Here is a 27,983-nt window from a genome sequence, read left to right as displayed (position 1 = left end):
ACGATGCTGTTCATCATTCCACGGGGGCAACACACAAGAGAAAACAGTATTTAATCTGTTCTGGACAAACTTTATGACACTAAAAGAACTACAAAATAGACCAAATAGGGTATGTAAGGCTACTGTCAAAGTAAGTATGTTTTTTAAATGGGAGACAAATCTGCCTCACTGCTGGAATTATAAAATGGTGAAAAAGAAATAGGCGGGGTGGAAATTTAACTTCAAAATAATTGCACAAAACTTATTTTTCATTCATTTATGAATATATGAACAGCCAGACTGGGTCAGACCAATGGTCCAGCTAAGCCAGTATCATTTCTCTGGCAATGGCCAGTACCAAAGCTTCAGGGGGAGTATACATAACAGGGCAGTTTGTGTGATCTACCGCTGTCTTCCCTTCCAGTCTTCTGGAAGTCAGTTGTTTAGGATCATTGCGAGCATGGAGTGGCATCCCTGGCCATCTTGGTTAATAGCCATTGCTGGACCTATCTGTGAACTTACCTAGTTCTTTTTTGAATGCTGTTCAAAATGAAATTTCAAAGATCGTTCATTCCCCTGGAACAGAGCCCAGTTAAGTTGCCTGTTACTTTTAACATAAAACACTAATGTGAGGTTGCTTATTTCATTTTAAAACCAGCATGTGAGGAAAACTCAACATTTACTTTATTTTTTAATACTAAATTCCACATGGGAATTTTGAAGGCACTGAGCTCCCTCAACTCTTCATGAAGTCAAGTCCTTGTTAATAATTTCGTTTCATTCTCACGGGTCCTTCAGCTCATCACCAGGTTGGACCATGAGCAGCATATACTGCTCCCTCCTTCCTAAACACAGGGCTTCCGCTTGGAGTGGAGCTGGGGTGGGGTCCTGCTACAAAATGATGGCAAGATTTGGAGACTCAACCAGGGCTCCCTGCACATTGGAACGCATCCAACGAGTTACGGGTGTGCTAGGCGCTGATCCAGTTTCCAGGGATGTGAATGAGAACCCTTCTATGGGCCGCAGGTAAGCCTTGGGATCAGGCTGTAGATGAGAAGGGGAGGTAAATCTGCCACTACGCAGATCCACTATCTGCCCCGCCCCACCAACCCTCTTTGTATAGGGGAGAGCAAGCAGTCCAGGGGGTACTCCAAGCCCAGGCATTAAGTAGTGGCAGCAGGGTCGCTCTCCAGTTCCTGGCCTGTGCTTCGGGAAGGATTTAGGCTTCTGTGTTTGTGAAACAGGGGTGCTGGATTAACAGCGCTTTTGTTTCTTCACAAAACTCAGAAGCGGCCCAACCTCACCCTCAGCGATGCAGGGGAGGGGACTACCTGTAAAGGGTGACTGGTCAGCTCACTCTACAGATCAGCTGAGCTGGCCGCCCTGCTGAGATTCTCTACAAAAGGGCCGAGTAGCAGCCACTGCAATGATGGCTTTTACACAGGGCTTAATTTGTGCCAGGGCTGAGCCGGCACCTCTCGGCTTGGCAGTTCATAGCCCCAGCACTTCTGGGCTTGCCTCATCAGTGCCTTTAGGCGTGTAAGAGATTCAAACCAGTCTCACATCAGGGAATATCCCTGGAGAGCTGAGCTGCTGCTTGTGTGGGACACTTGAGCCCCGCTGCCCCGGCATCTCTTGCTTGAGCCCCGGCACCCCTTTCATTACAAATTAGGCACTGCTTTTATGGTGAGGACCATGACCTCTAGGAACTAGGTTCTGACTACTAAGTAGGACACTGGACAAGCATCAGATGGTAATTCTCAACCTCTACTGACTGAAGCCAGATTTGGAACACACTGCTAGCGCTGGCTTGCCAGAGTTGGTGGACATGCCAAAAAGCTGAATGCAGCCTCATCCTTTGCAGCATAATGTTCTTTTATTAAAAAATAATAATCTCATTTGTACAAAATAAATAGCCTATTACCCTTTGTAGTCTGCAACATTTGTACATGGAGCCTTTGTGAGTTTTGCAAATAGTGAGTGTCAGTTTTGTTCGGTGTTATGACAAGTTTATGTGCTGCTGTGTGCGACTGACTCAGTTACAAAACTGGCCACAAATCTTTTCAATAACTCCCACAAAGTAGTTTTCAAACATACAGTGGAAAACATACAAAAAATATTCACATAAAAATGGTGGAATTAACAAGATCACTGCTGAATTTCAGTGCTCACACCCTGCCCTGACCCATCATCCATATGTTTTCTGTTTAAACTGTAAACTCTCAAAGGCAGTGATCATGTATTTTTTTAGCTCTGTGAAGCACCTAGCATACTTTTGGTGCAAGGATAGTTGTTGACAGTATTTAACTACCGACAATTAATCACACCTTAATCAAATCAGGAAGGTAAGTCAGAAATAAAGTTTTAAAAGAGTCGATGGACATCCTGTTAGAGGTCACACTGAAGAGAATTTCCACACTTCTAATATAGGGAGGAAGGATGTTCTTTTCATAAATACTTACCGCTTCTGTAACACTAATCATCCATAGAGTTCAAAGCTTTTTACCAAAGAGGGAGTGTATCATTATTCCCATTTTATAGATAGAGAAACAAAGGCGCAGAGAAATAGAGTAGCTTGCTCAAGATCATATGGCAAGTGGTGGCTGAGCTAAGAGCAGAATTCACTGTCTTCTGACTTTCTGTCCACTCCGCCAGTCCATGCTGACTGAAAAAGAACAAAGAACTGGGAAACCTGGATTCTATCCCCAGCCTTGTCAAAGATTCTGGGCCAACACTTTACTCATGAGAATAATCCCAGTTACAGAAATCTTGGACTTTTCCCTCGCCACAATTCAGTCTCGTCAATACCTCACCCAATAGATAAACTTGACTGTCACTGCTAGATTTGGTCAAATTTTTTGTCTAAACTTTTTTTTTTTTTAAATCAAATAAAGACTTTGATTAAACAAATTTTCTTGTGAAAGCTTCTCTGTCTCTCTCTAAAAGGTTCATGGAAAGGAAAATACATTTGTTGACCAACTCGACTCACTTCCTTTCAAATTAAAAGTTCAGTTTTCTAATTGCTAATAGAAAAGGAGTACTTGTGGCACCTTAGAGACTAACAAATTTATTAGAGCATAAGCTTTCGTGAGCTACAGCTCACTTCATCGGATGCATTAGCTCACGAAAGCTTATGCTCTAATAAATTTGTTAGTCTCTAAGGTGCCACAAGTACTCCTTTTCTTTTTGCGAATACAGACTAACACGGCTGCTACTCTGAAACCTCTAATTGCTAATATTACTCATTTGGTACCTATATGCTAAATGCTTCATAAATTTGATTATACTTTTTAAATAATTAGTTATTTGAAAAACAATTGATATTCACTGTCTTAGAACAACTCATCAGACAACTCAACATTAAATTTGTTCCCTTACTCTTATAAACTGTATTACAATAGAGCTTCGAGTCCCCCATCAGGGATCACTAATGGGGAACAGAGTGCGTGTGAAGCCCACACGGGATGAGGAATTCAGAATTGCTACAGGGAAGGAAACACGGAACAAAGAACAGGGGAGTCACAAAGTCAGGGACATGGGAGAGAGAAGGATGGGGAAAGAAGAGAAACAATGGGAGAAACACTGGTGGTCCTAAAAGAGGAGCAGATTTTCCCACCGAGTGAGGCTGAAAACAGCCAACCAAACAAATAATGATCATAACTGAAAGTTTAGTTTCTATATAAAGGCCAGATTCTGCCCATGACTTTTATGTAAACCTCAAACTGGCTTCTTCTGAATCACACCTAACTGGTCTATCTTTAAAGAAAGCAATCTAATAATAGAGGTCATAACGTCCACCACCACCACTTTCACTCCTGATTACTACCTATACAGATTTCCTTACAACACTGAAAGAAAACACACTACTGTCGTACATTTATGCGCAGTTCTCAGACTATAGTTAGAATTGGAATTTGGCCCTCTCCACCCAATGAGCTTGACATCCCTGTTGCAGGGTTTCTTGTGAGTGTTCCACTGCTGGAGGAGATTTTTGTTTTGATTAGATTAGGAGAACATTGAATTACTTATGGAAGAGAAAAAATACACCAAATTATGTAAACGCTGCAAAAAGATACAGTGTAAAAAAAAAAAGCGCCTTCCAACCTTGGCCATGTGTCGACACATTCTTGGGAATGTAGATTTGGTTGGGTAAATACTTTGCATAAATCCCTCAAAGTAACATTTATTGGGCCATCAGCAGCCCCAACAGCTTTAATTCAAAACTTGCATTTTTCATTAACTGAAATGTATGAGTTTTGAATCTGGAACCTGAGCTCTTCCGTCGGGATGCCAAGTTGGATGACCTGCTTTGAAGTTTAGTTCTTTAACAGAACTCCACGTTCTCTTTCTTTAAAAGTGGGCTGTGCTACTCACTGTTCCCACAGCACCTGCTGCTCATTGACGAGCTGACCTAAATACTGGGTGCAAAGTGGAAGGAAGCAGAATTGCACATATAAAGGACTGAAAACAACCCCCCCCACCAATACACTTCTCTCTCATGTTGACCAAGCCTGCAAGGTGCAGTAGATTATGGACGAGGAGCAAATGCAATGAAATCTCAGGGAAGGAAAACATTATTTTAATCAAAATTATTCCCTTAAATTTTACAACAGCTGGGCTTGCTATCTGTATTCTTGCGGCACAGAAAAATGATCGAGAGATTTAGCTCTCAGGCTTAAGTGAACCTAATTCTGAACCAGTGATTATGCAGAACATGTAAAATGGGTCAGTAGGTACCAATGCACTGCATCTGTAAAATATGATGCCCTTTAATAACTATAACAAGTTATTGATTGACTTGCACTTTTATCAAGCACATCGTGCAAGAATCTCTAAGCATTTTACAAAGGGAGGTAAGTATCTTCCTTTTGCACCTGGTGAAATGGAAGCACAGACTGGTTGTGTTTCTGATGCAGAATTGCTAAGTGACTAGTTGGCAACGCCTGCATTACTGAAATCCTGACCCCCAGGCTCCAGCTCTAACTGCTAAACCATGCTGCCTCTTTAAGAAACCACTCTCCCGTTTGTGAGCTGAGAGTTACCTGGAGGAGTAGCAAGCAAAACATGATAGGGCATCGCCGGGAGAGCAACTTGAGAACCAGACTCCACTAGCTGATGAGAAGGAGCCATGTAAGGGACTCATTAAAAACGGTTTCTCTCTCTCCTTTATGTATTAACAAATGGGAACTGGGGAGAAGGGCGAGTTTCAGCTAAAATATAAAGGAGTAATATTTTGCATTTACCATATATGGCATTTTTTCACTCCAGAGAATCCCCAAGAGCTTTCCAAGCTCTGGCCATCCAGCACCAGAGAAATGCAGCCATCTCTGGGGTCGGGGCAGAAGCCAGGAAGATGAAAGACCCAGGATGCTGCACATCAGTAGGGAGAGAAATTTTGAAAGAGGAAAGAAAGTCAAACCCTGCTCTTCCATGAAGTGCTGTGGGTGGCTGATGCTTGGCTCTTATAAGCACTTTTCCTTTGAAGACCCATAAGATGCTTCACAAAGGAGGGTAGAGTGCCATGTCCACACAGAACAAATAGGACCTGAATTGTCAAGGTCTCTCCTGAAAGACTCAGTGCAGTAAACTACACTGCATCATCATCAACCGCAGAAAAGTGAAGTATTGCCAGGATCTGAGGCTGCGGCTCCAAGGAGACTGCTGATGCCAAACCTGATGTCTACTCCCTTAAACCAGCCCCTCCGGAACAGATTTTTAAAACACAGACTTTTAAAAACTCAAACAAAGTAGTTTCTGAAAATAGCAGATTTCACTAGTCTGGGCTATTTTTTAATTCAACACTTTGGAGCAGAATACCCTTCCTTCCCCTATCCGCCTGAGACCTATCACACTCACCCTGGCCAGCATTCCACGCAGTCTAAGTCAGGAACTTGGTCTGGTGTACAAAGTGACGTGAATGTCTGACAGGCACAGGCAGTAAAGATCAGCCATATCAGTGGCATGGATATGGCAGTAATGCTTCTGGATCAATTAATCAAAAAGCAACGGAACAGTAAGTGTCCTCAGGAGCATCTGTAGTCACAGTCTATGCTACTGAGCTTGGACTACTTCATTCCAGTTCATTTTGCCTTCCCCGATGTAAACTGCTTCAAGTACTTCAAATGTGGAGCTATCAGCCGAAATAGGTTATTATTATTATTATTACCTGATTTCTCCTTATCAAAGGAAAAACTTTTTTGTGAAACTTGTCACAAAGATTCAATAGAAACACCCAGAACCTGGTCACATGTCAAATATCTCATACATAGGACCCTTGGTTTTGTGTATTATCTGAACAATGGCATTTGTAGCCGCACTAGGTCCCCTAAACATGATCCTGAAGCAATGCTTTAGCACTAATGCAGAGGAAGAAGAGTGCCAACTACTGAAAGACCAATTCTGTGCATTTCAGTCTTCTTTGGTAGCCTCCTATCCCCATGACTGACCAGTAGGACTCAATTGCCCTGAAGAGGACACAGCACATCGTGGCATGACAGGGACAGCATTTTACAATACAACATTGCTAAAATTCAGTTCCATAGAGTACCACTACAATACAGTACATTATAGTGTACCATACTCCTTCCAACACTTCCCATTCCCAGCCTGTAAAGTGATTTCTAAACTACTGCTATTTTTTTTGGTCATGCCTAAGGAACTGCTGAATCTACTCGACACCTCCAAGCCATGACAGATGGCTCCACATGCTGCTGCTAATGCGCTGGAAACAGCCAAAGGATGCAGTTCTCTGCCTGGGCGTTGTGCATAAGCGATGTGAGAGCTTTAATGAAGTGGTTTACATTTCAATGGTTTTGTGCCTTTTTCTACTATTTATATCACAAGTGTGGTCAGATGAGTGAAGGAATAAAAAAAGGAAATGATATTTCCACAGTCTACATCACCCTCTCCTCCTGGAACAAACAAATAAATAAATCTTTATATTAAACTAAAACATTTCTGCCATAAACACTGAGGACATAAGGTACGTGAAACATACGCATCCCTTGAGGAATACTGAACTGCACATGACTAATTTCCCATCTCACAAACAGATATTAGGGGATTCTCTGCCCACTGGGTATGCAGACTATAGCTTGTGCCTTGATTTTGCTCTCCAGAGCTCCCTTTCTGGCTAGCAGGTATTAGCTTTTCAACATAAAATGTCATTAAATATCATACTGAAAGGGGCAGCAACTGTTTTCAGTATCTTCAAATCAAAACCTTACCATATACAAACACATATGAGGAAAAGCACAACATTGTCAGAAACCAATCACTAGTGATGCGTTCTTTAGGCATATTCTCATTCTTCAACCCAATAGGTGAACGTTATGAGTGACTGAAAACAGAATAGGAATCCTTATGTAACCTGCAGCTGTTGATGCTCCTGCTACAATTAGCATTTATATAAAACTCAGCAATGCAAGTGTTCAAGGTAGTGAACATGTCTCATTCTAAGAACCAAATACTGGTCCCATTATTAACACTGAAATCCATGGAACTTAAGTAAAGCGGGCAGAATTTTGCTAAAGGTTTGGAAATTACATGTAAATTTATTATGCTTTCCTGACTGCACTGCAAGTTTGGGGCCTAAGTCATTTTTAACTGAATTGAATTTTATTAATAATAATAATAATAATAATAATACCACCACCACCACCTATATCTAACACTGGAGACAAGACAGTCAAGCAAATTATGTGCTCTCAATCTGACCTTAAGGAAATCTCCCAACCTAAAAAAAAAAAAAAAAAAAAAAAAAAAAACTTTTTCCACAATATAAAACCACCCTCAATAAAAGTGCCGAACTTGTGTCAAACTAATCTCAAACAGCTATTTTCCTCTGACATCCCAGAATGTGACTCTCAAGGACAGAACTGGCTGTTCGATTAGATCCTACTCCTGCAGAAGCAATTGTTTTCACAGTTTTGAAAAATAATTTTGTCTGGGGTGTGTATTCCAGGAAGAAATGCCATTTACAAAAGGTCCTTTTTTCTTTCTCTCTCTGCGCCTCATATTTTAAACATTAAGAACAGAACAGGAACAGATTTCATACAGGTTTGTTCACAGTTACTGGATAAATGTGTGTTTGTTTTTACGGTACATGGTAATCAAAACAACAGTGCCATGCTACTTTTTCTGTTGGAACTTTCCGAGTCCATCAGCATGTTTAAATCCAAATAAATCAATTAATCCACAATGGGAATCTGTTAATTAGCGGATCTTTACTCTGGGTATAAATTCTATTTCAGTTTACATGACACATGTAACTGGTCTATCTGTTCATGTTCTCTTAAACTTTAAACAAAGCAATCACATCTACTGTAATTCTCATTCCTGATTACCACGTCATTTCTACATCAGGCATGGTATGTCAGCAACCAAATTAAGGTATTAAACTCTGGAACATTTAATCTGATTAGATTTAAGAAACGTTTACTCTTCCATTTGGACAGATGTGATTTTTGTGGACTGGAGATGGTAGTGTGCCAAATAACACTCAGCTTGATACACACCCATTGTTCTCTCTCTTACTGGCTGACTGACACCATATAATGGAAAAGCTGGAGTAGGTTTTGCTGGAAACCTTGGGGAATCTTCGGCTCCATCGAGTGTCCTAAATGAGCTAGAATAAAACTAAACTCAAATACATACTCTAGAAACTGATGCTAAGAATTTCATTCACCCTATCATAGGAGTTGCCAGACTGGATCAGACCAGAGGTCCATCTAGTGCAATATCCTGTAACCAACTCCCCCTCCCCCCAACAATATGGGATATTCTGTATAAGGTCTCCTCCTGCTCTCTAACAGAAGCCGGGGTAGGCCCTGAAGCTTGAGGTTTCATATCCTTTCCAACTGTATATCATATAGCAGAAACCTTGTGACCTTTGTGTCCAATCAAAACCAGCTAACACAGCTCAAACAGACTATAATTATCACAGCAGTCGGCTCATAAACGTTAAGAAAAAACAAAGATTTGTTAAAAGCGCTCAGCAAATGGTCAATTAATTCAAGAAAACCAAGGTCTGTTCACAGAAAGCTAAATTAATTAAATTATTCATGACTAATTATTTGTTCAGTTGTATTGAGAACAGGGCTTCTACATGACATACATAATGTAACCATCTCTTTTCCAACAGATTATTCATTCATTACACGTCGGTCCAAAAACATCTGCCATGTCATCTGAGATCTAGTTTAGGTGAGAAGGCAAAAAGAAATTCTATATTAGAGTTCGTCTAAATTTCTTGAAATTTTCATGGAAATTTTTCACTGAAGTTTCAAATTTCGGCAAAATCATGAATAAAACTTCTTGAAATTTGTTCAGGTTGTTCACGTAGCTGAGTGCCTGTGTGTAACATGGATATGTGCAGCCCTCACTACACTCCCCCCCATGGCTCTTCCATGGGAGGGCCTCTGGAGTGTAAGCCCTGAAATCTACTGGGATAGTAAAAACCTGTTCTTGTGGATCCCCTCCAAAATGCAGCATTTCAGGCATGCACCTAGCCCGAAGGCTGGATTTGGCGTCTCCAAAGCTATAGAATTAATAAAGAGTATACAACCTGACTGCAAAACAAAACAGAGTTTAACAGTGCCTTCTACTGGATAGATTTCAGAGTAGCAGCCGCGTTAGTCTGTATTCGCAAAAAGAAAAGGAGTACTTGTGGCACCTTAGAGACTAAAATTTATTTGAGCATAAGCTTTCATGAGCTCAAATTTATTTGAGCATAAGCTTTCAAAAGCTTATGCTCAAATAAATTTGTTAGTCTCTACGGTGCCACAAGTACTCCTTTTCTTTTTCCTACTGGATAGAATCAAAACTGCCAGTCAGCGAGAGAGCCTTATATTGCCAACAGTATTTCTCTTTAGTCCATATGGTAGAGGGTATGTAATTTTGGAACAGGAAGACTTAAGTTTTGTCTTCGCTGTCACCATGAAGTTCTTAATAGTCATAGTGTACAACATTATGACAACCATGTTTTCCTACGTGGCCACAGCTCTGTTTCAATATTAAGCATAAAAAGAGGCTCAGTTTGTCACTTAATTCTGGTATTTGAGATCACGCAATGAATGGTGCAAGCATCTATGACCCAGAGTTAAAACCAATTCAGTTCTAGTTATTCTGGAGCAGGATTTTCCAATTAAGGGAAAGTTTATTTTTTCAGTGGTTTCTTTGTAATGATATAAAAGGATGATGCAGCTCCCTGAAGCAATCTTTAATGGACCAATTCAAGCAACAGTCTCTCTCTGCAATTAACGTGCCTCTCCTCTGTCCAACTAATGTTTACACTATCTGGCAAACTGCAGATCAAGTGTCCATTTCATCACCAGGCTTCTTTTGCCTAAGCCAAGACTAACAGACCATGGTGGTAACTTAAACACTGAAAAGCATGCACAGTATCGATCTATGAGACTTGAAGCCAGTTAACTGCTACACTAAAATATATCCTCGAGGGGAAGTGCCTTCAGTGGGGACTGATAGAAGGAAAGAACTGAATGAATGGGAAGATCGCTAGAGAGATTAATATGTGCGAGCACATGACTTGCATAAGGTTGCATTTTACTTGGTTTATTAGACGTAGCCATGAGTTAAATTTGTCAGAAACGGCAGAAGGGATTACGTGGGAGAAGAATGGGAAACATACACCACAAAATGATTGCGGTTCTCTAAAGCAAATACTTATCTGGTATATCAGGACTGCTTCCAAATGATGCAGATGTGGTGCCTAGAAATGCTTAATAGCATTGAGTAATAACATGCACTAAATGAACAGATTACAGTTAGAGAAAACAAACCCTGTATGAAGCTATTTACCTAATTTTCATGAGATTTACCTGTCCAAAAGAGGAAAGGGCCTGGGACATTGCGTAAATTGTAAACTAGCTCACCATTGCCCCTGAAGGAGGCATCTAATTCACTTCATTTTCAATGCTGCAGAACTGAGTCAGAGTGTGGTGTAAAAGTGGTGTCACAGAGGATCAGTGGCACCTCTGCCCCCTTGTGGTTTCTCTGACAGCACCCCTGCAAGTATCAGACCTCTTGCTCTTACCTGTCTTGGGGCGGAACTGGCGATGCTTCCACTCTCAAGACTTGAACCTCGGTACTTTACCCCTTGAATACCAACTGCTTAATGCCATGCAGGCCCATCTCAGTCTGGGCACATGCTCAATCCTCCTTTTGGGAACCTGTGACTGGGGATACTAACAGCCTTCTTCAAACAAAGTGTTTTTCTTCAGCAATTGGAACAAAGTATCAGAGCAAAAAGGATTTTAAAACAACACACCATTACACGCATAGTTAGTCTTCTCTAACCTAACAGTTCACTACAAGCTAAGTTGTGCAAGCTAGCCTCTTCAGACCCAGAGCAGAATCAACTCACATTCTCTTAAAAAGCAAAGGTCTCCTGTGACCCACCCTGGTCATAACAGATAGCATGTCCTGCTGCTCTCGCTCACCTCCCTTGTTTGTGAGAATCTGTCTTAAGTAGAAGAGAGGCCCTCCAAGTCCAGAAGAAATTTATTACCGTACTGCTCACTATTTTTTTTTCTTTTCTTTTGTTGGTTAGAGAGCCCAGGGGTGAAGTTTTCTAGTAACTCAGACTAGATTCACCAGGTCAGCCAGAGCATCCAATGGGGCCTATCAAAGATTCTTAGGCCACAAAGCCACTGTGATAAGCTAGCCTGGCCTCTTGTATAACACAGGCCAGAAACCTTCCCCAAAACAATTCCTACAGTAAAAATTTTAGAGGAAAACTCGATCTTGGCTGAAAAATTGTCATTGATGGAGAATCCACCACAACCCTTGGTAAATTATTCCAATGGTTAATTACTCTCATCATTAAAAATGTATGCCTTCTTTTTAGTCTGAATTTGCCTAGCTTCAAATTCTAGCCTTTGGAATGCATTATACTTCTCTGTGCCAGACTGAAGAGCCCATTATCAAATATATGTTCCCTATGCAGGTACTTGTAGACGGTGATCAAGTCACTCCCTTCACTTTCTCTTTGTTAAGCTAAATAAATTGAGCTCCGTGAGTCTATCGTTATAAGGCATATTATTTTATGATCCTTTCATCATTCTCGTGACTCTTCTCTGAACCCTCTCCAATTTATCCACATCCTTCTTGAAGTGTGGGCACCAGAACTGCACACGATATTCCAGTAAAATAACCTCTCCACTCCTAACTGAGATCCCCTTACGTATGCGTCCCAGGATTGCATTAGCTCTTTTGGCCACAGAATCACACTGGAGCTCATGTTCAGCTGATTATTCCCCATGATCCCCAAATCTTTTTCACAGTCACAACTTCCCAGGAGAGTGTCCCCCATCCAGTAAGTATGGCCTACATTCTTTGCTCCTAGATGTATTTACACTTAGCCGTATTAACACACACATTGTTTGCTTGTGCCCAGTTTACCAAGTGATCTAAATCAATCTGTATCAGTGACCTATGCTCTTCATTATTTACCATTGCCCCAATTTTTGTGTCATCTGCAAACTTTATTAGTCTACAAGTACCTACATAGGGAACATATATTTGATAATGGTATTCTTCCAGGTCATTGATAAAAATGTTAAATATCATAGGGCCAAGAACTGAGCCCTAAAAAAACCCAAACCCAAACCCAAAACAAAACAAAAAAAACAACCAAGTTAGTTTGACAGGATCTATTTTCCACCAACCCATGTTGATTTGTATTAATTACATTACCCTTGTTTAGTTCTTTGTTAACTGTATCGTCTGCTCTATTATCTTGCCCAGGATTGATGTCAGCCATTAGGCAAGTGATTACAGTACATTGCAACCAAGAGTTTTAAAAGAGCTAGCTGAGGAGCCTGACAGATTGTTAATGTTGATTTTCAGTAAGTCTTGGAGCACTGGGAAAGTTCCAGAAGTCTAGAAGAAAACTAATGGTGGCTGCTCCGCTGTTTTCATGGTTAGACCAACTTGGTTGCAATGTACTGTAATCACTGTCCTAATGGCTATCTCCATTGGCTGCAGGTAGGGGTACTAAAAACTATGAATATATGGGGATCTCTCATTCCCCTTTGTTAGTCTAACATACTATCTTAGAAGTCAAGCACGTAAATTACATTTTGGATACTTATAAAAATATGCAATTAATGCAGAAACACATGCTACTATTTTGTCCAAAATGGCATCATAATTGGGTTTCCAACATTTACTGTGTCTCAATGACTTCTGGATCAAATTTGCTATGTTTGTATGTAGGGGGAATAAAAAAGCAAACAAGCTGGAATCTGAAAGTCAATCTGGGATATTTCTGATGTGTCACCAGTTTGTGTCCCATAACCCACATGTGGAGGTTATGCTCTGCTGTCAACTACTCTCTCTTCATGGTGGGTGCATAGGTGTAGCTGGGAATTTGGAACTGAGTTAACAGCTGGTACCTGCAACTAGAAATTCAGTAATTCTGTTAATATATGAGCTAGAATAGAATCCACCTCACTTTCCCATTATTCCTGTTGGCCCCCAGAGCCATCACCTCAAAAACTTACCGTCACTAAAGCAAGCAGATACGGCTCTGAAAAAGAATCTACCATTTTACATGTATTATTTTAGAGCAGAATCACACTTTTCATGGCTAAACAACTGATGTTGAGTAAAAGCATGAATTTCCCAGCTATAATGAAATCAACTTCTAAACGAAATAATACAAATGATGAGAGAATTGCTTATCTGACTTACTAAATAACTAACTCATCCATATTTCTAACAGCTACATATATTCCTTTATTGGTTAAAAAACTATAATTAACTAACGTTTTGTGAGATGCAAACCAGATCTATCAAAATGCAAATTATTATAAAGAATGTATACTACTATTGAATGGGAGGTGAGGGAAAAGGGAACCATAGGGTTGGACAATGTTACAGAAAAATTAAAACACATTTCACTGTAAAGTTTGCTGTTGTATAGTGCCACCTTGCTGTCAATTCGTCAATACAGGGCTGACATCAATAAAGCGTCTTTCTATAAAGGTATGCTATAGCACAACCACAAGTTATTGTGTTTGATGTAGGAATCACTGGGGGAAATTATATGGCCTGTGTTGTCCATGAGTTGTCAGACTAGAAGATCACAAAGGTACCTGCTTCTCTTAAAATCTGAGAGCACTTGAGTTAGGATGAGAAGACATCTACTGCAAATCTGATTTTTAATGCTTCATAACCTTTTCCTGTATAACTTTGTATTGCATGCTTCCTGGCAATGTAATATTACATTACTTTAAACACAATCCTGAAATCTCAGTCCTGGATTTGTTTGGCAAATACACCCTGTCTTTCCTTTGGCATCCTCTCGTGCCACTCCAACCTTGTCATCACTTTCCCAAAATCTTTCACTGGCTTTCTGTCTCGAACACATGAAATTTAAGCTCCGCCTCCTCATCTTTGCCCCTATTTCACATAGCCCCTCCATTTCAAACAGTCTGTCACTTCTTGTCCACCAAGCACGCTCTCTCCATAAATCTCATTTCTTCCATAAATTAATCTTCCACTTGTCTCCTCACCAACAGTCTCTCCACACTTTGTCCTGAACAGGCACCCTGCATTTTGTCTTGTCCATGTTAGACTGTAGGCACTTTAGGGCAGGAACAACATCTTATTCTATGACTTGTAAAGTGCCATGCACCATTATGACACTATCTAAATGGTTAATAATAAGTATACCCTTCAGATAAAGTGCAATAAAGTGAAGAGTCAGGAAAACTGAAGTGTTTTTCCTGAACAATTTTCTTCAAAAATTCTTGAGAGACAATGATAGTTCCATGGCTGGGACAAATGTCCCATGGTTAAGTCAGTAGCTTTCATGGAAGAACTGGAAAAGAACTGCAGAGATCATGTATATCTGGAGCACACACTCATCACACGATCCTTAATACTGTTCGCTTTTGTCCCATCATTTTGCGTATTTGAGCTTTTTACCTATTCGTAACATAACTAAAGCGAGAAATGATCTGAGAAACTGTGGATTGTTTGCCTGGCAGAACACGGATAGCCCTTGCCCAACAACTAGCAGAATGACATCAGATCAAACCATTTTCACTCTGAAAAGGAGAAAGTTCTTTGGAAAAAAAATTGGGGGTAGTATCACCATACTGCCTCGTTGGGGATAAAGGATTGTGCTACAGAACTGACTTAATTACCCCGTGGGCCCCGAATGATCTAAAACATTCCTAAAATACACTGCAGCTGAATTTTCACTTTCGCAAGCAGCAAAATGGGCGTGGTTTTTTTTTAATCTACAGGATGAAGCAAAGCTATCGAGCAAGGCAGCTCAATGAAGGTTCCTTTATAGATGGGCAATTCCATTCAGTCTGCATAGCTTTCAGCTCAAGAGTGACAGCTTCCAAGCATGCAGAGATCATTGGTGTGTATTCAGTTTCACAGGCAGGGATCTTGAGGTTAAGGGCATCCACCTCTGGCCCTCTTCATCCCCCATCAATCCTGCCTCAATCAACAGGTTAAAGGTGAAAGTGGGCCTTATCACTCAACTGGTGTCCATTTCCCTGATCAAATGACTGCCTCACAATCTCCTGCAATTAGAGAGCATCTGCCGTCAGGGTGGGGAGGAGAGGTTTGTTGCTACCAACAAGCTGACTAACACCATCTAGCTACGACTGTTTATAATCACTCTTCATTACATGGCAAATATTTCAAAGTGACAATTGTCTGATCTAAGGTGTAGGGAACTGATGACACATCCAAAGAGGTTTATTATCCTTAAGGGGGGACAATGAGTGAGCTCAGCAAGGAGCAGGATCAGACCCCAAATTTTAACAAACAACTAAAACGTGCTCCCAGTTTAGATGCAACTTTTCTTATTCACCGAGGTTTTGGGTAGAAATCACGTTTTATCTGATTGAATATATTGTTTGTTCCACCGCTGAAGGAAAAACAGACTAGCAAAGACATCCACATAAAATGAGTGCTCATACAACATTTCCTTGCACAATTGTCATGATTCAACCTCTCACAGCTTTGGAGGGAAAATTACATGATTCTCACAATAAGCTTCCAGTCTACTCCTCACTTAGATAGGACCATAAAGTTACTTCATAGATGACGACCGATTCTCTGTCCCTGGAGAGTTTACAACGGAAGGGTACAATCTTTCTGACAATTAATACTGAACCCCCCAACATTTACTCCTACTGGCAATCTCATGAAGCTCAATTAGTTTTCCACTGATGCTCAGTAAATGTTTGCAGGATCAGACACTAAGTTAAGATGAAAACTACATAGGAAAGAGCAAGAGGGGCCATGGAAGAGGGCAACATGCTCAGGCTTGGGGAAGTTAATGCACCTATCCAGAAGGTTGCAAAGTTCATTTCTTTAATTTTTAATTAAACTTTTTATGTTTTTTGTCTAATGACAAACTCCTGAATTAGACAGCTGGGCTTCTTTATGTTGAATGGTTTATGTCCCTGTCTGCAATGTATTGACTGACCCAACAATATCCACAGGAGTACACCGTAATGAAAGAAACCCAGGCAGAATGTTTCTAGACTAACTGAAGCACTAACAGTATGTGTTTGCACTCCCGATTTTTTGTTTGAAGGCTCTGGGGAGTATCTAGGCTGGCTAAATCCCCAGCATGCCAATACATCCTTTCTGGAACAAGGCTGATGGGTTTTGATGGAATCTGAGCAGCTGAATGAAGTAGGGGTTTGTGTGATCTTAATATAATTGAACTGCAAAAAGCCATGTTTAAAGTACCATTAAGACTAGCTTAAATCCACCAAAGCAAGGAAATTCAGAGTTAAGGCTCTAAATCCGCTCTGAACTCATGCCTTCATGCCTTTTATTTTGTTTTTTTAACTTCTTGCAGAGCAGTGTTAGCTGAAGACCATGTCAGCCTGGATTTCAGTACAAACTCTGATTCATCTTTCCTTTGTGAGTCAGACATTTAGCATTAGGTAATTTATTTATTTTGAAGAAAGGCGCCTTTTTCAAAATACTTTTATTTTTTAGTGCCCAAAAAACACATTCTGAGCCCAACAAGCAAGCAAAACATTAGCCTGGATTCTGGAATCTGCTGCTAGCTCTTTTAGGATGGCTTAGTTGCTCCACAGAGAATTCTTCCATCATGTTTTCAGGAGGTGCAGGGTTGAGGGAGTCATCCTATACAACCCATACAACCTACGGACAGGTCCAAGAGTGGGAAGGAGCATATTCAGGATCAGAAGGAGTGTATGTAGCTGGAGTGCTCTGCTCTGGAGAAATGGAGTAACCTATTAGGGAGCCATTCAAAGCCACTGGTAATTTGGACAGTCCTTGACAGTCTAAACTCAGATTCAGGAGGAAAAAGGTGACAAAACCATGTTGCCTCTTCCTATACCCATCAAAACGATATCTTTTGAGAAGTGCAGTTCATATTCAGGGTCATAGTTTCTTCCAAGAAGAGTGTACTGTCTTGATTTGACATGACACTACCATAAGGAGTTGGAAAGATAAGAAGGGGATGGGGGCAGGAGGACTAGGTAACAATAAAAGATTTTGACGGCATGACGACCTGCCCATCATGAGGATTTATGGGATTTTTTCATTATTTGTTGTCACTTTTCTGCTCCTTCACTTCTCCCAGACTTATTGGTGGAAATGAGTTTTTAGGTACACTTCAGCGTCATAGCCAACAGATATGAAGAAGGCATTCTAAGCACAAGAAATGGCATAGAACTTAGGCCTAGCACCCCCCCTGTGACTGTGTCAGGCAGAGCATCCCAGTGGTTAGAGCACAGGGGCTCGCCATTAAAGCACACTGGGTTCCGCTCCTGGCCCTCCCACTGACCTGTTCCCTCTTCTCTGACATTCAGCTCTTGGTAATTCAGTTTGCTTACAGATGAAATGTATTATCTTTACTTGCCTGTCTCAGAGGGGTGTTGAGAGGCTTAACCTAATGTTCCTAAAGCACTCGGAAATCCTCACGTGGAGGGCATTATCAAAACCCAAGGTATAATTAGTCAAATCTCCCACAGGACTAGCTTATTAATGCAGGGGTCATAAATGAAATAATTGTTTAAATGGGGCATAAGGAACCCGTGACTTTTGCATAAGTTGTATTGTTTTCAAACAAGGCATTATGGTAAATATTTTCAAAGACAGGCAACTAAAATTTAAATATGGATTTAGAAGGCTAACTTTAGGCACCAGTTTTTGAACATATTGACCTATAAAAGTTAATTTTGTGCCTCTCTAGGCTGAGCTAAAAGACCCAGCTCTGTTAGCTCAAAGAGTGGTCCAGCGAGTCACACTGTATTAGCGTGGGTTGCACAAGTAATGCCAAAACCCTATGAAATGAGAGGACTGAGTGGGGATACAATGCAGAGGGAGAATTAGGAGTACTGTAATGGGATGAAATTAAAGAAAGGAAAATTTACACAGAATATCAGGAAAGACATCTGGATGGTACAAAGCTATAGCACATTCGCCTCCCAGGGGAGAGGTGAAAGCCCCGTTGCTTGGGGGCATTAAACACTAAATAGGAAAGAAAACACATCTAGGCATATGGCAGTAGGGCAATGCTTCACAAGCTGTAGCTCACTGAAATCAACAATCCAGGAAGCCATCCTGCTGCATCAGCAGACTGGAACTTTTAGGGTACTACTACACTGCGGCTGAGAGTGCACTTCCCAGAGTGGGTAGACAGCCAGGTGCTAGCTCTGCTCCAACACACACACTAAATTACTCGGTCGCTTGGGAGGCGACTAGGCTAGTCACTTGTGTAAATACCCTGGAGGTCGGGTGGACTTGTAGTCAGGAAAGTAGGCTGAGCCAGGACCTGTGCCACTGCAGCCACTTTGCTCGCGCTAGCTCGATCAGATCTAGCACTTGACTGTCTATCCTTAATGGGAAGCATGCTCCCAGCTGCTGCAGACAAACCCGTAGAGCACCAGGCTGTGAAAGACTGGGGGTATTGCATGAAGAGCTGGTCTCTCCCTAACAAGGTAGATTTGGATTTAGAAGGATTTAGTTGGAGAGCTACTGCAAGAAGGAATAATCCTGCACTGGCTGGGAGGTGAACTGGATGGAACAAATGGGACATTCTGTTGTGTCTAACTTCTAGGATTCTGTGATTAACGCCATGATTAGCCATGTTTTGCAAGGTCTTCTCTTTCAACTGAAAAATGTGCTTCAAATATGCAAGTGCATGTGTGGACCAAAGACATGTCAGAGGGTTTGCCAAAAGCAAAACCACTATCTTAGCTTCAGGGAAATACTCAGTTTAACCGACTTAATCTCTCTCATGGTTTGCACATTGCAGTATGTATTTCATCAAAGCATGAAACAAGCTGTTTCCGACATTTTTTAGCAAGTATTTCTACATATAGCTGCACATTCAGTGGGATGGGCAGTCCCCGTCCAGGTTTGGCCCAGGACTAAATCTAAGCACTTGGTGTAAGGCTCATGCAATTGCATGTTTTCAACCTGCCTCTTGTTTATGCAACTAGCCCTACACAGAGAATAGAAAGAAATTTTCTTGGAAAAAATGGGAGAATCTGTGCTTACTGTCAAGCTGTCATGGCCCGTTCTGGGGCCATGCATTCATGCTGCCGGCTGGTGAGGGTAGCCTTGAATGCAATTACTTCCTACCATGAAACTGACAATAGCGACACAAAGCAGACAGCAAGGATGGTGCAGACAGCATTGCAGTACGAAAGGTGTCCGGAGGCTAAACACACAAATCTTTCATTTCATCCAACTTTTACCACCAAGTTTCTGATTAAAACATGAACTGGAAATCCACATTAAAGAAATAAATGTATCTCACCAAATAACCTTCCAATTAACTTTGCCATGTCTATGAATGACCAATGAATTATTTTACAAAAAATCCAGCTTTTCACTTTTTATTTCATGCTACACATAAAACAAGGAAGGCTACCTATGATTATATAGGTAATGTGGGAAGTTAGGGAATATGGCGGGGGAGGGGGAGGAAAGTGTATATTTGAGGGAAACATCCTTTGATTGTCATTCAACATAAACCCACAACCGCAACTGGCTTCGGGACACAGTAAAAGACGCATATAAAATGTTTGTTGTTTGACAAGTGGTAAGCAAAACAGCTGTTATAAACTTAAAGTCAGCGGTTGTCTAAGTCTTACCCCACTGAAGTGGCTTGAAGAGGTGACTTTCAAATTTAGGTGTGTCAAGTTCCTAGTGTTTCACATGATATAACTGACAGAGCAATAGTGTCCATGGAACACCCCAAACACACACACAGTTATAGAAAGACAAGGGTTCGGGTTTTTTAAAATTGCCTGTGTTAAGAAAGTCAGCAGGGCTCCATGTATGTGCAGGGGGTGCACAAAATTCCTTGCAGGACCAGGGTTTCACACAGTGAAAATCTGTGCAGACAGGGAACTTATATTTATGTAAAATGTCATGCACTGCCCTGTATGAACAAATGATATCTATTTTCCAGAGGTTTTAGAATGACACAGAATGGTCAAATACCATGTGCTACCCGAGCAATACCCTACTTGCATCAAGACAGCATCACTCCAACACTCAAAGATGATATGGCATTGCCTGTCCTGAACTGCAGATTCCAGTAGGCAGCCTAGGCGGGTCAGGTTTTTACTTTAACCCAGCACAGATTACATCTTCGGCAAGTTATCAAAAATGCTGAAGACCAGTTAGTGGAAGAGAAAGAACAGAATACACTTAATAGCAAGAAACTCGCAAACAAATACAATAGAGAAAACTTGGGTAGAGGAGAGTATTTGACAGAGAAGCAGAAACACTAGAGAGGAAGCAACAAGCAGACCACCGTCTAGCTGTATCCTGGCTCATGTTGCATTCACTTGTGTGCATACAGCCCTTATAAACCATATTAAAATGACATATACACCGGCCTATCAGTTATTACACTGCTTCATAGAAGTTAAACACCCGATAAGCATTTTTAGGGCATTTAATTCTTTAGAAAAAACCCAAAGCTTTCCTCTTCAAAATCCCTGCATTCATCTCCGCATCTTTGGAGAAGAACCAACCCCTCTATATTACATAAAACACAAGGTCATGTGTGCTTTGCTGACAACTCCGCATGTGGTGTTGAAACAGTTATGTATGCAGAAGCATGAGATTTGGGAATGACAACTCATTTCTTTCCTGCGAGGCATTTAAGACCATATTGCAAATGGACCTTACATTTAACTGAATGGAGAAGTTTGATATAGAAACAAACCATGCAGAATTGAATTCCCAAATGTAAGTGGGTGTGTGGAGACTCATCATCATCATCATCAAACTTTAATGTAGCTTTGCACAAATGTCATTGGATGACAGATTACAATGCACATCAATTGGATTCGGAGAGAGTTCGCAATCCATTATGGGTTAAAAGCTGTTCCGGCATGAATCAGAGTCACAGTGGTGAGGAGATCATCGATACAAGGGATTATGCAGATTAAAGAAATACCCTGTGCATCTGAAAGTTTTCAGAATGCAAACTATGTCAACCCTGAAAACAAGAGGCACTGCATCATTATGGCAGGAGAGACAAAGCGTGGGGGGGTTTAACAGACAAAAAAGATTGCTTTAATAGGAGAGAAACATCAGTCATCGAGTCTTACTTCATTCAGACTTTTTATCCAACCCCATCCATCTTCAGTGCCAAGAGATGACAGGGCCCTGCTCCCTTCCCCCCCCCCCCCCGCCTGGTATATTAATAATGCCCATTTCTACCATAACAAATGACTTGCTAGAATGGCCTTTTCCCTAAACTGCCCTGCCAAGCTCCAGGGATGCCTTAGTACCTGTTACGGTCAACATGGCTATAATGGGATCCCTTGTGAGGTAGGCATCAATGGGTGGAGCCTTTTGTACCCATCTTCATAAACAGGCACTTTGTCATTCATGGCTGGGGAACGTCTGCAAAATGGAGTGCGGGGGAAAAAAAACACCCCCCCCCCAAACAACCCAGAATGCAAATTCCTTTGCCCTCCTGAAATGCTTCTCCGGGCATTATCTGCTAACAAAAGTGCTCCATGCAGGCGGTCTCTGCATCACTGCTCTCTCTGTTAGCAACACCTGCTTAGTGCCGGCGCAGACAGTTTCAGAGTTATCTTTTTGCCATGTCTGCAGAAGTCAACCACAGCACAATGGGCCCATTGCTTGGGGTCACTAATGTCTTTCTCCCTTTCCCCTATACCACCAACTCGTTCACCTCGGCCACTCCTAGGACCCTGGATAGCTAAATAAGTTGGCGGTCTTGAGTACGGGGGAGGAAGGGGGAGAATATAGGTCTCTGGCCTGAATCCCCAATGCCGCTTCCCCTCCCCTCCCTTTTCCTTAAGACCTGATGGTCTTCAGTCACACATCTTAAAAGAAAAACAAAAAACAAAAACACAAAGACTTACTTGTCTCAAGTCGATGAAGGCCAACTGCAGTGTGTCCCCTTGGAACCCAGGCACTGGCCCGGATCTGGCAAACTCTGTGGGAAAGAAAAGAGGATAAAAAGCGCCTTTAACTAACCATGGACAGGGAGATTGGCAGACGGATGACAGGGAAGACAAGAGAGACTGGGGGAGAGGAGGACTGCACTTCTAAGGAGTCATGTCTCCCTCCCTTCAGCTTCTTTGTTTGCCCTTCAAAATTTGTGTCATCAAAACACCATTAATTCCACCGTCCTGACAGCAAGGAAACTGTACTAATTCGACCTGAAATTTATTCCCATGAGCCACACTGGGCTTCAGAGTATTTGTTTTGTGAATGGACAAACAACTTGCAAAGAAGAAAGGGGAGGTGGGGGTGGAAAAGTTTTTCCTCTCAACACAATAAAATCTTCAGCTGTGAAACTCTTTTCAGTTCCGAAAGCTATTTATATTTTAGGGCACTGAAGGTATTTTCTAATTTCACGCCTGTCACGGGGTTCCATAAGCATTCATCAAAAAAAAAAAATATACCCAGCAGCACCATTAATTATTCTGCAGCAGATTATCTGCATTATCTGGTATAAAACATTATTGCCTGTATACAAGCACCCAAAATGGGAAGAACTGCCCCCTACTGTGTGGCTTATTTATTTATTTATTTTGGAAGTGGACTTTTGACATCTGAATAACGTTGGTTTATAAAGCAAAGAACACTTTCAAAGCCACATTTGCCCCTTTCTGGTGTAATCTGGCCCCAATTCTACACTCAGGTGGTTTATTTTTCTTCCAATTTATTGCTTAAACTTAGTCTAAAACTAATACGGGGGACCATACATTACGATTTCAGTTTAGAGGATCTTGGTGGCACATTCATTTCACAGATCTTGGTTGATAATTGTCACAAAAAGGCCGATAACCGCATCTCTCCTTGCGGAGCACTTGTGTTAAAGGCATTTCACGCCATCTGATCTTGCCCAAGTCTACTAAAGCAACCATTTGAATGACTCTTCATACAAAACCACGACCTCACTAAGGCCTGGTCTACACTGGGGGGGGGTAATCAACCTAAGATATGCCACTTCAGCTACGAGAATAGCGTAGCTGAAGTTGACGTATCTTAGGTCCCCCATCTGCTGCTGCTGCTCCCCCATCGACTCCGCTTCCGCCTCTCGCCACAGTGGAGTACAGGAGTCGATGGCAGAGCGATCTAGACGCGATAAATCGATCCGATAGATTGATCACTACCCGCCAATCCGGCGGGTAGTGTAGATCTACCCTAAGATACAAGGATCATGGCTCATGGCTGACTCTCCAACTTCACTACTCCCCTCATGTCTAAGTGTATGTGGTTTCTGAAGTCATCTAGGAATACGATACACCAACTGTATGTCCTGTGTTTTCACCTGGCTGAATTGTGTTGCTTTTGTGGAATTACAGTATATCAAACTGGGACAGTTTGCAGGAGACATCATTTACTTTGTGCCATGGCTGTACAGAAGAAGAAAAATACTCCAAGCTACAGCTTTTAAATAAAATGATCCCAAAGCCCATGATTTAGCAGCTGCTTCAGCACAGTTATTCATCATGTCAGGACTTTTTAGAGTAGGAGAACAGCCCTCAGCCTATCATGAAAACTCCACAGCCCCCGTGCCCCTGCTGAAAACAAGAAGGGTGTAAAGGAAGATAAAAGCAAGGTTTTACTTCTCATCTTCATGCCCAGACTAAGGTACTGAGGGATAAATGATGTTGCCTCACTTCATACATTCCCTTCACTGGAAGCCTGCTTGCATTAGTTCTCTCACTTTGAAGTAATACCAAGAAATAAAAATACAGTTAAGAGCCACATTTTTAAGGCCCTGATCCTGCAGTCCCATCACTTGAGCAGTCCCCCTGGTTTTAATGACACACACAGAATTTGCCCTATTTCCAAATTCTCATGCAATTAAGATAATTTGTCCCCCCTTCAATGTAACCTTTTCATTCAAATGTCGGAGGAGGCACATCCTGCAATTTGGAGACTGGCACTTTAAAAAGGACATGGCAGCCAACTTTCAAATGTCAATAGTTTTAGTTTTACTTTTTAATATATTTTAAAATACCAAAATAGTCTAAACTGGCATTATGACTAACTTCTCGATCAAGTATTTCTAAAGTGACTCTCACTGTAGTACAATAAAGGAACAGAATATTTGGAAAATTGCAGCAAGTTGTTTTTTGTTAAAGAACTCAGAGAGGCAGTCAGATTAATAAACAGGTTTTCAAAACCAAAATTCCATACCCGTGCTACTAACAGAAACTTAATTTAACAAAGAATGAAAAAAAAAATCGAATTAAATTTCACCATTCAAGATGTTTGGCAAAGGAAGGTCCATCTTTGATGGTCCCTAAATATGGGCATGAGGCCTAAATTTAAGCATGTATGTTTGACAAGTTTGGTTTTGATTTATATTTGCACATCATGGAGATTGTACAGTTAAACTAGACTGCTCAGTATCTAGTCAATTTCATTTTCAGAGTCTCCAGCTATAGCACACTGTGTTGCAAGGTCTGGTCTGCAAACAGTCCAGGGGAAAGTTGAAATTTAAAGTGACAAACTATTTTCATTTAATTAGTTTTAAAGGTCATTAAACCATTTATATTAATTTTACTGAGCATTTTGTATAAAACTTATTTAACAGACTGAATTTCACCCATGTGCTCAGGAGACAGTCCACACCCTATAGGTACGTCTATAGTACCCACCGGATCGGCGGGCAGCGGTCGATCCAGCGGGGATCAATTTATTGCATCTAGTCTAGACGCGATAAATCGACCCCTGAGCGCTCTCCAGTCGACTCCTGTACTCCAGCTCCGGGAGAGAGGCGCAGACAGAGTCGACAGGGTAGCGTCAGCAGTCAACTCACCACAGTGAAGCCACCATGGTAAGTTGATCTAAGTACGTCGACTTCAGCCACGTTATTCATGTAGCTGAAGTTGCGTAACTTAGATTGATCCCCCCCCCAGTGTAGATCAGGGCTAAGAGGGACTTAAGCAATGCAGAGATGTTATGCTGGTGCTCTGCAAGAGGTGATTTTCTGTTACATGCCCGTCCCTACAGCATCTGGGCATATTCACGTAATACAAAACCCCTATATTAAACCTTTAACTTTGAGCATTTACTATCTGAACACCACACACATTTTAAATACAGGAAAAAGCCTTCTGGCTTCCCATGAATGCATAAAAAATATTATCACTGAGATGGAGTATTTAAGCGGTCTGTCTAAGGTTTACTGCATTGGGCACTGTGTTGTAACAAAGAAGTGTTTTAAGAGGGGCAGGAGTGTATTTTTGCTTCTATGGATGCAAAATCCATATAAATCCTATTATATCTACAGCTGAGTGAACAGTGGGAGAAATATCTGAAATTATTTTTTTTGAAAAAAGCCAGGTTGTAAATTCAAGTGTCTAACAGTTGCTCGAAACTAATTTAGAATTCTAAACTCAATTGTAAAATTCCCGAATATTCCTTTCAAATATTCATGACAATCTGCTTGCAAAAGATCTGAGGTTGATATTCTTGAATGTTTCCAGATAAGCAACACATTCCCAAATCTTGTGATCTGTTTAGAGACAATTCAAGGTAAAACCCATCCCATTCATTACATGTGTCTAATTATTAGCTCTACTCTAGCTATGATGAGGAACCATGTTACAACCCTGTCTGTAGCGGGGTGTAACAAACAGCTGTAATAAAGTAAAAATAAAAGGAGTACTTGTGGCACCTTAGAGATTAACAAATTTATTTGAGCATAAGCTTTCGTGAGCTACAGCTCACTTCATCGAATACATCCGATGAAGTGAGCTGTAGCTCATGAAAGCTTATGCTCAAATAAATTTGTTAGTCTCTAAGGTGCCACAAGTACTCCTTTTCTTTTTGCGAATACAGACTAGCACGGCTGCTACTCTGAAACCTGTAATAAAGTATGGTCCATCCTGTACAGGGAAGAGTAAACCATGTTACAGCACCGCTGTATTAAACATACATTGCCTCAGTAAATTCTGTAGTGCATACTGGCTCAAACAGTAACCCATCAAAAAAACTGGTGGAGGCATGCATTGCACGAATAATACATCCAAGGAGTGAAACAGCCTATGAGATCATTATATTACATTACTTGTATTACAGTACAAAGGAGATCACATATATTGCTTATTCGATGTATTGTGTACATTGACATCAAGGGATTGGAACAGGAATGAATGGGGTGTTTCACCACATTATTATTACAAAGTACTGCAGCACCCTCGTACTCATAGGTCACATTTTACATACCAATGCCACAAACTTATCTGGGGAAAGGAAATGTACAAAGTCCTTTTAAAAAGGAACAGAGCTTTAAAGGAAAGACACAGCCAGTTCTTGGTTTTAATCTCCTCAATCAGGTTTCAGTACAGTTTTCTCAGAACGACCCAGCACAGTGGTGGCCTCGGCACTGTCAGATTCGTTTATTGTACTTTCTCCACTATCAAGGCAAGTGGTGAGATAGAGCAAGCCACCTACCATACAGCCCCTTGAGCAGAAAATCACAAGAGAATAGAGCAGATCTGTATGCGACTGTTTGTACAAAGCATTTAGCCAGGCTAAAGGTTTGAGAGGCTTCTGTTCTGGCCAAAGTAGTAATGTCTTTGCAAGGCCTACAGCTAGGGCCACCCAGGGCAGGTTACAGAGGGACTCTAGCCTCTTTTCCAAAAGGCTTCTCCAAAGAAAGAATCAAGGAACTGTTAAGCAATGAACAAAGAATAAAGAGTTCAAACACACAAGGCAAAAAGGCACCCATTGTAAATTAATGATACAGACCTTTGGGAATCTCCTTTCATATATTGTACACAGCTATACATGCAAGTATATAAGTACATAGAGATTCTAATACATTTTGTGAAGTTAGGAGTAAACACAGTTGGCTTTTTTATTCCCAAATTCACTAATTTAGGGACAAGAACATACAGAATGTTGGTGTGGATGGGTGGAACAAAGATTTTATTAGCACTCATTTAATGTAACCTGCATAATTTGCACATGGTTTCACTACTTGTGAAAAATGCAGTTATCCCAAACTCGTGCCAATTAAACCTTTATGCCAAACCATCAAGTTCTCACTCTCTTTTTTTACACACTCTCTCTCTCTCTCTGAAGGCCCCTTTTGTCACTGTAGTAGCTGAATTTTATATACACATTATTTATATATATATACACACACACACACTTTTTGATATTATATCACATGTATTATGTATTTTACATTTACACACTCTTGCAAAATCCTACCTTCTCATTTGCTCATGCTGTGCAATATTTTTGCCCCATGTCCAGACAATATTTATAAAAGCACATTTTCTGTATGGGCTTGTAAATGCTCAGAAGAGTTTTACAAAGCTGACACATACACTTTATACACAGACATTGTTCGCAGGACTAGTGGAGGAGGTGGGTTTGCAACAGACCTTTGGAGACAGAGACGGGGGCTTGGAGTATAACAGCTGAGAGGCTGTTGCAGGCAAAGGGGTGGTATCAAGGTAGGGTTTGAACTATGGCAACCCTATAGAGTACCTGAC

At 41.1% G+C, this 27,983-nt stretch overlaps 1 protein-coding gene across 7 annotated transcripts in view; it reads right to left on the bottom strand.

Moving 5' to 3' along the window:
• The window catches only part of EXOC6B (exocyst complex component 6B), a 456,300-nt gene that overhangs the window by 84,278 nt on the left and 344,039 nt on the right, over positions 1 to 27,983 (bottom strand). For 5 of the 7 annotated variants that reach the window (XM_038398631.2, XM_043512818.1, XM_038398630.2 and 2 more), the window contains one exon: positions 22,374 to 22,447. In XM_038398631.2, coding sequence (XP_038254559.1) covers positions 22,374 to 22,447 — 74 coding nt within the window. Of the gene's footprint in view, positions 1 to 19,853; positions 21,476 to 22,373; positions 22,448 to 27,983 lie in introns of those variants that run through there. The other 2 variants (XM_043512821.1, XM_038398635.2) reach the window with 2 other exon arrangements.

Source organism: Dermochelys coriacea, chromosome 4 (assembly GCF_009764565.3).
Source record: "Dermochelys coriacea isolate rDerCor1 chromosome 4, rDerCor1.pri.v4, whole genome shotgun sequence".
Lineage (NCBI taxonomy): Eukaryota > Metazoa > Chordata > Testudines > Dermochelyidae > Dermochelys > Dermochelys coriacea.
Note: the sequence above shows the minus strand (reverse complement) of the source record. Positions and strands in the feature narration are given on the sequence as shown.